General features: G+C 42.9%; 1 protein-coding gene across 5 annotated transcripts in view; it reads left to right on the forward strand.

Annotated features, from left to right (window-relative positions):
• Positions 1–12,637, forward strand: part of MLLT10 (MLLT10 histone lysine methyltransferase DOT1L cofactor) — a 259,511-nt gene that overhangs the window by 118,550 nt on the left and 128,324 nt on the right. For 4 of the 5 annotated variants that reach the window (XM_040352499.1, XM_040352501.1, XM_040352502.1 and 1 more), the window contains one exon: positions 1,516–1,611. In XM_040352499.1, coding sequence (XP_040208433.1) covers positions 1,516–1,611 — 96 coding nt within the window. The remainder of the gene's footprint in view (positions 1–1,515; positions 1,612–12,637) is intronic. The other variant, XM_040352500.1, reaches the window with a different exon arrangement.

The following is a 12,637-nucleotide window of genomic DNA, read 5'->3' on the forward strand; positions in this document are numbered from 1 at the left end:
GTTAAATGGATTGTAATGCATTTCTGCAAAATTGAAAATACACTGCAAAACGCATTGGTGTGTACCAGGCCCAATTGAACAAGCTGAAGTTAGAAGCTGATTGGCTACCACGCACAGCTGCACCAGACTTTGCACGCTACAGTTTAGTAAATTAACTATCATGTTTATGAATTCAAATATTCATTGAAGTTGCACTTGATCTTTTATAGTACCCTTAAAGTTGTTCTGAAGGCTGAAGGCTTTTCATCTTCATGCATTCTATGCATGAAAGTAAAAAATCTGTGTGCATCAGCCCCCCGCCCCCCCCCCCCCCAGCTCCACTAATACTTAAGCTCCCTCTCGATCCAGCGATGTGCATGAGAGCCTCAGCTCTCTGACTCTCTCTCATTGGCTGAGACAGCAGTGAATGTCACTGGCTCCTGCTGCTGTCAGTTACAGCTAGTGAGCCAATGAGGGGATGGGGCCAAGCCACAGCTTAGTGTCTGAATGAATATGCAGAGCAGTGGCTTGGGAGCATGCCTGCTTGGGTGCCCCCATTGCAAGCTGCTTGCTCTGGGGGTACTCGACAGGAGGGAGGGGCCAGGAATGCCGGCGGGCACCCACGAGGAGCAGGATCTGGGCTGCTTGTTTCAAAACCACTGCACAGAGCAGGTAAGTATATGTTTTTTATTTAAAAAAATATGTTTGCCTATTTAATATCACTTTAAAGTTTATATTATTTAGGGGAAACCAAGCAAAAAAGAAAAAAAATTGTATATTCGAATACAACTATTCCGGTATATTCAGGCATGTTTATTGGTGCCTCAACTTATACATACTGCCTCTATGTATCCTTGCATAATCGCCTTCTATTATTGGGATACACAATAGTATGCTGTCTATAGTTTCGAGAAGTTTGTTTTGCAAATTACCAGTACGCAATTTCTTAATTTCTTGATATTAAAGTAAAAGTTTAATTAATAGATGATAGGATAAGTAAATTTGTAAATTTGTATATACTTATATAGCATTATTTAATATGTATGTTTTCAGAATTGCAAAGGTTGTTGGATATAAAATAGCAGTTGAGAAGAATAATCTTGCAGGCATTTTTGTTGAGTGGTTTTGGTAATCAGCTTTAGGCTCTGTTCACACCTCGGCATTTTGTTTTCAGGCAGAAAGTCACACAAATGTTGCCGCGATTTTGTACAGGTTTAAAAGGTTACTGATGTAAAAAGCCAAAATCACCTGTAATCAAAAAAAAAAAAACACTCTTGTACTTTATGGAGCTTCAGGTGTTTTGCTTCAGATGACAAAACGCTCAGATGTGAACAGGGGCCATTCAAATGAATGGGATTGGTTTTGTTGGAGGTTTTTAGAGCTGAGGCTTACAGCAGAAAAACTCCCAAAAATATGCTAAATAATGAGAGTCTTTCGGGGTAATTACTCCTTTTTGCTCTAATTTTTCAAGTATGGGAAAGTAAACTTTTTCTCTAAAGCTTGATGTAAAAGTGACTTAATTTTTCTTTATTTCAGAAGCATAAGGAAAAAGAAAAGCACAGACAGAAATCCAGAAAGCAAATGGAGCCTTTGGCATCATTAGTCCCTTCTCTGACTGTGACTACTGAAAAGGTGAGCAGGGCTACTCTACAGGACGCTAATGAGACAAGCTTAGTCTGTGACATTTCCGTATAAATCGTCTACGTACCTAGCACTACAGCAGGATTATTGTGAGATTTCACCTATTACAACCTGCAGGTTTTTTTTCCAGGAATGTGTTGCTTTTTCACAAACAAGGGCTGCAGTTGAAATTTTCGAAGTGTAAGCTTTGTCGTATTAATAAACATAAGATGAGGATTGTTGATCTGACCAACCAAACCTTGCATGTTTGGCTGATGTAGTTGTTGCAAGCAGACCTTGCCTTAAATATACATGCTTGCTAATACTTGTGTTTATTTGCATGCACCAATCATTCATGGTTTGCATCTTCTGACCACTTGTGAGCATCTCATGTCAGTGATCAATGCTCATAAATATTAGTTTAATTTATCTTCTAGATTCCCCCATCTCTAGTTTTCTGCCCCAGATTTTGCACAAATATTTTTTTCCTTTCTTTAACCACTTTCCCACCGGAACATTTGTCAGCCTTAAGACCAGAGGTGTTTTTACAATTTTCCACTGCGCTGCTTTAACTGGTAATTGCGCGGCCATACAATGTTGTACCCAAACAAAATTTGCGTCCTTTTTTTCCCACAAATAGAGCTTTCTTTTGATGGTATTTGATTGCCTCTGCGATTTTTAATGTTTGCGATATAAACGGAAAAAGAGCGAAAATTTTGAGAAAAAATGATATTTTCTACTTTTTGTTATAAGAAAAATCGAACAAACTCAATTTTAGTCATACATTTTGGCCAAAATGTATTCAGCCACATGTCTTTAGTAAAAAAAATGCCAATAAGCGTATATTTATTGGTTTGCGCAAAAGTTATAGCATCTACAAACTAGGGTACATTTTCTGGAATTTACACAGCTTTTATTTTATGACTGCCTATCTCAATTCTTGAGGTGCTAAAATAGCAGGGAAGTACAAAACCCCCCCAAATGACCCCATTTTGGAAAGTAGACACCCCAAGGAACCTGCTGAAAGGCATGTTGAGTCCATTGAATATTTTTTTTTTTTGTAACAAGTGATTGAATAATGACAAAAAAAAAAAAAAAAAAAGAAATTACAAAAAGTTGTCACTAAATGATATATTGCTCACACATGCCATAGTTATATGTGGAATTGCACCCCAAAATACATTCTCCTGCTTCTCCTGAGTACGGGGATACCACATGTGTGAGACTTTTTGGGAGCCCAACCACGTACGGGGCCCCGAAAATCAAGCACCGCCTTCAGGATTTCTAAGGGCGCAAATTTTTGATTTCACTTCTCACTACCTAAGACAGTTTTGAAGGCCATAAAATGCCCAAATAGCACAAAATCCCCCCAAATGACCCCATTTTGGAAAGTAGACACCCCAAGGAATCTGCTGAGGGGCATATTGAGCCCACTGAATATTTTTTTTTTTTGTACCAAGTGATTGAATAATGACAAAAAAAAAAAAAGAAAAAAGAAATTACAAAAAGTTGTAACTAAATGATATATTGCTCATACATGCCATGGTTATATGTGGAATTGCACCCCAAAATACATTCTGCTGCTTCTCCTGAGTACGGGGATACCACATGTGTGGGACTTTTTGCGAGTCTAGCCGCGTACGGGACCCCGAAAACCAAGCATCGCCTTCAGGATTTCTAATGGCGCAATTTTTTTATTTCACTCCTCACTACCTATCACAGTTTTGAAGGCCATAAAATGCCCAAATAGCACAAACCCCCCCCAAATGACCCCATTTTGGAAAGTAGACACCCCAGGCTATTTGCTGAGAGGCATGTTGAGTCCATGGAATATTTAATATTTTGCCACAAGTTGCGGGAATATGACAATTTTTTTTTTTTTTGCACAAAGTTGTCACTAAATGATATATTGCTCACACATGCCATGGGCATATGTGGAATTACACCCCAAAATACATTCTGCAGCTTCTCCTGAGTACTAGGATACCACATGTGTGGGACTTTTTGGGAGCCTAGCCGCGTACGGGACCCCGAAAACCAAGCACGGCCTTCAGGATTTCTAAGGGCATACATTTTTGATTTCACTCCTCACTACCGATCACTACCTATCACAGTATTGAAGGCCATAAAAGGCCAAGATGGCACACAACCCCCCCAAATGACCCCATTTTGGAAAGTAGACACCCCAAGCTATTTTCTGAGAGGCATTTTGAGTTCATGGAATATTTTATATCTTGCCACCAGTTGCTGGAATATGACAAACTTTTTTTTTTTTTTTTTTTGCACAAAGTTGTCACTAAATGATATATTGCTCACACATGCCATGGTTATATGTGGAATTGCACCCCAAAATACATTCTGCTGCTTCTCCTGAGTACGGGGATACCACATGTGTGGGACTTTTCGGGAGCCTAGCCGCGTACGGGGCCCCGAAAACCAAGCACCGCCTTCAGGATTTCTAAGGGCGCAAATTTTTGATTTCACTCCTCGCTGCCTATCACAGTTTCGGAGGCCATGGAATTCCCAGATGGCACACAACCCCCCCAAATGACCCCATTTTGGAAAGTAGACACCCCAAGCTATTTGCTGAGAGGCATGGTGAGTATTTTACAGCGCTCATTTATTTTTGAAAATGAAGAAAGATATATATATTTTTTTTTTTTTTTCTTTTTTCAATTTTCAAATCTTTGTGACAAAAAGCAAGATCTGCAAAATACTCAACATACCTCTCAGCAAATAGCTTGGGGTGTCTACTTTCCAAAATGGGGTCATTTGGGGGGGTTTTGTGCCATCTGGGCATTCCATGGCCTCCGAAACTGTGATAGGTAGTGAGGAGTGAAATCAAAAATTTACACCCTTAGAAAGCCTGAAGGTGGTGATTGGTTTTTGGGGTCCCGTACGCGGCTAGGCTCCCAAAAAGTCTCACACATGTGGTATCCCCGTACTCAGGAGAAGCAGCAGAATGTATTTTGGGGTGTAATTCCACATATGCCCATGGCATGTTTGAGCAATATATCATTTAGTGACAACTTTGTGCAAAAAAAATAAAATAAAATAATAATAATTCTCTTTCCTACAACTTGTGTCAAAATATAAAATATTCCATGGACTCGAGATGCCTCTCAGCAAATAGCTTGGGGTGTCTACTTTCCAAAATGGGGTCATTTGGGGGGGTTTTGAACTGTCCTGGCATTTTATGAACAACATTTAGAAGCTTATGTCACACATTACCCACTCTTCTAACCACTTGAAGAAAAAGCCCTTTCTGACACTGTTTGTTTACATAAAAACATATTATTTTTTTGCAAGAAAGTTAAGTTGAACCCCCAAACATTATATATTATTTTAAAGCAAAGGCCCTACAGATTAAAATGGTGGGTGTTGCATTTTTTTTTACCACGCAGTATTTGCGCAGCGATTTTTCAAATGCATTTTTTTGGGCAAAAATACATATTTTTTTATTTTAATGCACTAAAACACACTATATTGCCCAAATGTTTGATGAAATAAAAAAGATGATCTTAGGCCGAGTACATAGATACCAAACACGACATGCTTTAAAATTGCGCACAAATGCGCAGTGGCGACAGACTACATACATTTTTAAAAGCCTTTAAAAGCCTCTACGGGTTACCACATTAGATTTACAGAGGAGGTCTACTGCTAAAATTACTGCCCTCGATCTGACCTTCGCGGTGATACCTCACATGCATGGTACAATTGCTGTTTACATATGACGCCAAACCGACGCTTGCGTTCGCCTTTGCGCAAGAGCAGGGGGGGACAGGGGTGCTTTTTTTTTATTTATTTTTTTATTATTATTTAATTTGCTTTTTTAATTTTATTTTAAACTGTTCCTTACTTTTTTTTATTATTTTTATAATTTTTATTGCCATCTTAGGGCATGTAAATATCCCCTATGATAGCAATAGTTAGTGACAGGTACTCTTTTTTGAAAAAATTGGGGTCTATTAGACCCTAGATCTCTCCTCTGCCCTTAAAGCATCTGACCACACCAAGATCGGTGTGATAAAATGTTTTCCCACTTTCCCAATGGCGCAATTTATATCCGGGGAGGGGACATACCCTCCCACTGCTTGTAAAAGCAGTTTAGAGGCTAATTAGCCGCTAGGACTGCTTTTACATGAAAGCCGACCGCTGGCTGAAAAGAATGATACCAAGATGATGCCTAAACCCGCAGGCATCATTCTGGTATAACCATTCAAAGTCCAGCAACATACCAGTACGTTGATGGTTCTTGTTGGACATGTATTGTAATCTTTTTTTTTTTTCATGCAGCCTGTTGGCTGAACGAAAAAAAGATTGATCGGTGGGTATGCCCACCATTAGAATACCTCCCTTCATCCACCCACTTCTAATGATGGGCATACATGCACCATTTATATATGCCAAAGCATGGGGGCATCCTCCCGCAAAAAAGTTATGCCGCTCACACACGTATGTACGCCGCATAAAAAGTTATGGCGCATACACACGGTCGGACTTTTCCACGGGCAAGCTTCCGACGGAATTTCGACCGTATGTACGCGGCATTAGGAGCAAAATCGCTCCTCCGCCCCTAATGCCCCCATGCTTCGGCATATATGCTCTTTTTTTAACTGTGGTGGTGAAATCACCTCCCACAGTGTTGGAGTCGCGGCTTTATGTATCGTGGGAGCAAACGCTGTTGCTGTCACGCTAAATAAATCCGCGCTGCAACTGAATGGCGTACCTGCTAAGCAAATGATGGTTAACATTATAACAAAGTAACATTACATTTTAACAGTAAGATCTTACCATACCATACCTGCAAAGCAAATATCAAAAACAAAACAAAACATTTTTTAACGCAACCTGTGCCTAAAAAATATATATGCCGAAGCATGGGGGCATCCTCCCGCAAAAAAAGTTATGCCGCGTACACACGGTCGAACTTTTCCACGGGCAAGCCTCCGTCGGAATTTCGACCGTATGTACGCGGCATTAGGAGCAAAATCGCTCCTCCGCCCCTAATGCCCCCATGCTTCGGCATATATGCTCTTTTTTTAACTGTGGTGGTGAAATCACCTCCTACAGCGTTGGAGTCGCGGCTTTATATATCGTGGGAGCAAACGCTGTTGCTGTCACGCTAAATAAATCCGCGATGCAACTGAATAGCGTACCTGCTAAGCAAATGATGGTTAACAATAAAACAAACATTACAGTATAACATACCATACCTGCAAAGCAAATACAATAAAACATTGTAAAAATAGAGAGAATAGATATAGAACAATAGTGAGTGGACAGTAGAGAGTGAACATAAGAGAACAATAAAGAGAGGAGAAAAATACAACCACAACTATTTTTGGATTTTTTATTTTATATTTTTTTTGTGTTTTTGTGTGTTTTTTTATTTTTTTTCTACTTTTTTTCACTTTTATGAAAACTATAAACTGAACGTTGCAGATTATGGTCTCTCAAAATGTGATGGCCATCACATATTCCGAGACCCTGTGTTGGTGTGCCTAGGACTGTGTGGTGCTGTACCCTACGCTAAAACTCAATTAGTGTGTGGTAGCGTTTGAAACATACACCAATGCAGAGACCAGGTTGGTCAGGACAGTCGGGACAATAAAAGCGGGTGTCACGCCTAAATCCGAGTTTGCTGCAGACACGACATCTTTTTTGGCGGGTTCTTTGGGTAGGGGTACCAGCGAGGACAAAAGGAAAATGCCTCTCATACAGCCGGCTCACTGCATTTGCGTTGGGAAGGTGGGGCACAGCACCTTCTGGAAACAGAAGGGCTTCGACGATCTCTTCCTGGAATTTTAGGAAGGATCCAGTCCGTCCTGAAGCTCTGTATAGCACATGAGCGTTCAGCAAAGCCAATTGAAACAAATACACTGATACTTTTTTGTACCAGCGTTTGGACCTCCGGGCAATTAGGTACGGCGCCAACAACTGGTCATTGAGGTCCACCCCTCCCATGTTAAGGTTGTACTCGTGGATACAGAGGGGTTTCTTCACAACACCAGTCGCCGTAGGAATTTGGACTGCCGTGTCTGCGTGAAGCGTGGACAGAACGAAAACATTCCGTGAATCCCTCCACTTCACTGCTAACAAATTATTACACCGTAAGCAGGCTCTCTCCCCCCGACTAAGACGGGATTCTACAAGCCGTTGGGGGATGCCCCGGCGATTAGGTCGCACGGTGCCACATGCGCCAATTCCATAATCAAAAAGGTGACTAAAAAGTGGCACGCTTGTGTAATAATTGTCCACGTACAAGTGGTACCCCTTTCCGAATAAGGGTGACACCAATTCCCACACTATCCTACCAGCGCTCCCTATGTAATCAGGGCAATTCTCCGGCTCTACGTGACTGTCTTTTCCCTCGTAAACCATAAAGCTAGATGTATAGCCTGTTGCCCTGTCACAGAGCTTATACAACTTGACCCCGTATCTGGCACGCTTGCTGGGAAGGTATTGTTTGAATGACAAGCGGCCAGAAAACTTAATCAGGGACTCATCAACGCAGACAACTTGTTGGGGATTATACAAGGCTGCAAACCGTTCGTTGAAGTGGTTTACGAGGGGCCGAATTTTGTAGAGCCGATCGAATTCAGGGTCTCCCCGAGGACGACAGAGTTCATTGTCACTAAAATGCATGAACCGCAAGATCTGCTCGTATCGTGTCCTGGCCATGGAGGCAGAGAAAATGGGCATATGGTGAACTGGGTGCGTGGACCAATATAACCGCAGCTCACTCTTTTTAGTAATGCCCATATTGAGGGAAAGGCCCAGAAAGATCTTAAATTCGGAAACCGTAATTGGCTTCCAATCTCTGGCAAGGGACAGCTGGGGATTAGCGGCGAAGAATTGACCAGCGTACAAATTGCTTTGGTCCACAATAGATCTATAGAGATCTTCGGTGAAATACAGCGAATAAAAATCCAGTGACGTAAAATCAACTGTATTCACCTGAATTCCGGGTTGGCCAGTGAATGGGGGAAGTACGGGTGCTGCAGAAGTGGTGGGTACCCAATCAGGATTGGCGAATGCAGCAGGAAGGACACTATGGGGACGGGCCTGTCTTTGTCGTCTTCTTCTTCTTGGTGGCAGCGGGACACTACTAGTGCTTGCCACCTCTCCAGCTTGAACTGCACTTATGGGACTCGCCACGTCACCAAGTGTTACTGCAGTGCTGGATATATGACCAGGATGTACTAGGCCGCTGGTGCTTGCCAGTTCACCAGAAGGAATAGCGGCGCTAGTACTTCTCTCCTCCATACGAGAGCCCTGCGGTTCTTGCACCTCAGCGACAGCAGAAGATCGGGGTCTGGTACGCCTGACCCTAGCAGGGACCACTCCGTCGTCAGAGCTATCTGTCAGGGAGCCACTGTCGTCTACAGGATCGTATTCTGAGCAAGAATTTGACAGATGCGTGACCTCCTCATCACTATCTGACAGGCTCATAAACAAGTAGGCCTCTTCATCACTGTACCATCGATTTGCCATTTTGGGCTCTAAATTTAGGGGTACAGTGGTGAGATTCACAGGCAAAAAAGCACCTGACCTGTTAGCGACTGAGTCAAGCGCTACCAAAAAAACTGTTAGCGATCGCAGAGATCAGGCCTGACTCTGCGAACGCTGCAGTTATGTGTTTTTGTGTTTTGTGTCAGTGATCGATCGATCGATACTGCACTTCGGTGGGTTGGGCTGGGCGAAGGGGCTAAACGCAGGTGCTAGCAGGTATCTGGGCTGATCCCGCTAACAATGCGTTTTTGGGAACCCTAAACTGCAGGGGACGCTAGTATAGATCTGATCAGATCAGGTATCGATCCGATCAGATACTATACCACTAAAGGGAGGCGTATGGTGCGTGCGTGGGTGTTAGCGCTACTGGCACTAATCTGACGCTGCCTGGGGCGACGCAGACCCTATCTGGCGCTAAAACCAAACTTTTATCACACGCCGGGCGATCAGGGGGTTAAAACTTTATTTCAAAAAATATGGCGGGTGCCCTGATGCTATAGAAAATAAACAAACTAAACTGCGTCACCTGTGACACTTATACTGTGATCACTGGTGACAGGGGGTAATGAAGGGGTTAAACCTTTATTGGGGGGGGTTAGGGGGGGTCCCTAGACTTTTTATGGCCTAAGACTGATTACCTAAACACTTATTTTTGTCACTAATGACACTAGTACAGCGATCAAAAAAAAATCTGATTGCTGTACTGGGTGACACAGTGACAGGCAGTGAATGGGTTAATTTGGGGGGTGATCAGGGGGTGATCAGGGGGTTAAATGTGTGCCTATGTGACCTGGTGTTAGAGTAGTGTTGTGCAACTCACGTTTCAGATGCTCTCTCCCTCTCGGTCTGGAACGGAAAGACCGACAAGAGGGAGAGAGCATGACTTCCCCTGCCAATGTTTACAAAACATTGCCAGGGGAAGACAACCATTGGTGGAGGTGATCACCAGGTCCAGGCCAGATTTTATTGGCCTGGACCTGGTGATTGATCAGTTCTGAAACGAATCTGATCATCGGGAACGGCGGGGGGGCGCGCGCGCGCGCCCCATCGCCGTTCACGCGCAGGACGTATAGCTACGGGCTCTCGCCTGGGAGAGCCGACCTGCCGCCGTATTATGACGGTGCGCGGTCGGCAAGTAGTTAATAAATCTGAGAGCAGTTTGTCTAGTGGCTGTCATTAAGAGTACGCACCCTTGACAGTTACCAGAGGAAAGAATTGTGAAACTTTAATGCCGCGTACACACGACCGTTTTCCGGGTTGTAAAAAATTTCATTTTTAATGGTCTAGAAAAAAAAAAACGAAGTTTTTTTTTCAACCCGATCGTTAAAACGGCCTTGCCTACACACGATCGTGAACAAAAAAAATGCTCTAGCAAAGCGCGGTGACATACAACACGTACGACAGCGCTATAAAGGGGAAGTTCCATTCGGATGGTGCCACCCTTTGAGGTGCTTTTGCTGATTTTGTGTTAGTAAAAGACGATTCGCTCTTTTCTGTCTGTCACAGCGTGATGAATGTGCTTACTCCATTACGAACGCTAGTTTTACCAGAACGAGCGCTCCCGTCTCATAACTTGCCTCTGAGCATGCGTAGTTTATTCACGTCGTTAAAGCCCACACACGACCATTTTTTACGACGTTAAAAACGTTGCGAAAAATTAGAGCATGTTCGAAATTTTTAATGCCCATTTTTTTCATCGTAAAAAATGCTCTGGAGCCCACACACAATCGTTTTTAATGACATAAAAAAAAAAAAAACGTCATTTTTTACAACACGAAAAACGGTCTTGTGTACACGGCATCAGGCTCAATTCACACCATGGGGGTGTGATGGATCGCTCACGGATTTCTGCACAACACTTGTAGGGCAGTCCATTCATTTCAATGGGCGGCCCTATGTGCAAAAAATCCCTGACCCTTTTTCCAAATCACATCGGACTAACCGAATGGAGCTGTGGCACCATGTGGTTTGGCGCATGCAAAAACACATGCGTTAACAGATGCCATTAACAATTAATGGCGGCACTGCATGTCTGCTAAAGGGCAGTGTGTCTCTGTAGGTGTCAGGAAAGTGAGCGATTTTTTTGCACACTTTCACAACACCGCCAAAGGGGAACCTAACCTAAGCTGAACTTATTATTTTTTCCCACGCTTTGCATGGATCGGTAAGATTTCTTTTTTTGTTGGGAGGATATTGTCTAAATTACCGGTATTTACTTTTTACATCATTTACATACACGGTTTATTACTGTTTACATACATTCTTTTACCAACGGGTTAGTAAAGGTTCGTTTTTTTTTATTTTAAAATAACAAACATGTCATACTTGCCTCCACTGTGCAGTTTGTTTTGCACAGAGTGGCCCCGATTCTCGTCTTCTGGGGTCCCTTGGTGGCTGTCTCTGCTCCTCCCCGAAAGAGCTAACCCCCCTCTGGGAAGTGCTCTCCTAAGGGGGTTAGCTTGCGGGAGCGCTCCCGTGTAATACAGTGGGGGCCATAGCCGCTAAGTGTATCACTTGTCTCTGCCCCGAGCGCGCCGCATCATTGCTTTGATTGACAGCAGTGGGAGCCAATGGCTGCGCTGCTATCAATCATCCAATGAAGGGCCGAGAAGCCAGCATGTTCACGACGCAGGATTTTCGAGGGCTCAGGTAAGTAAACGGGGGGCTGGGGGGCTTGTAAGCATCGGATGTTTTTTTCACCTTAATGCATAGGATGCATTAAGGTGAAAAAACAGGAAGCTTTACAACCCCTTTAAGCCCTAATAAATGGGAAACCCGTTTAACTCCTTTTAACTTAGGAGCCAGCTAAAAAAGGTTAAAAGCCAGGTTTTCTTACCTACTGATTACTATCACCCCCTTCCTGCCCAGGCTAATTTTCAGCTTTCATCACTGTCACACTTTGAATGACAATTGCGCGGTCATGCAACACTGTACACAAATTAAATTTTTATATATATATTATTTTTATATATATATTATTATTTTTTAGACAGAAATGCATACTCTCAAACGTTCCTCAGAGCTTTGCAATGTAGTGGTGCATGGGTCAGGTCACATAGTGCCAGCACTGGATCATGATTCGGTGTGATAAGTATGGATTTGGCTTTTATCACAGTTTATCAAAAAGTGATCTATGAATGAAAGGTCCACCCCCTCACTTCATAGGTCGCTTTTCATTTGTGGAAGCTATAGTACAGCTTCTGTGAATAAAGGAGGGTGGCGGAATGGGTGAACATAGTCCATACACGTGACGTGTGCCTGTGACATGTCTAACACTTGTATGAACCCCATCACCATTAGAAAATTATGTCTATGGTGGTGGGGAGAAAGACTTCAACTAGGACAGCAGGCACTAGCACAGGGGACTCTTCACATTAAATGTAAGTACTACCTTGCGCTGTTTTTTTTTTTTTTCACCATTTTTTCTTTATCGAACCTAAATTTAAAAGAGTAGTACAGCCAAAGCTAGTTTTGGCTGTACTGCTTCTGTGGATCACAGGAGTGCAGTTCATTCCTCACT

The sequence above is a fragment of the Rana temporaria genome, chromosome 5 (genome assembly GCF_905171775.1).
Source record: "Rana temporaria chromosome 5, aRanTem1.1, whole genome shotgun sequence".
NCBI lineage: Eukaryota > Metazoa > Chordata > Amphibia > Anura > Ranidae > Rana > Rana temporaria.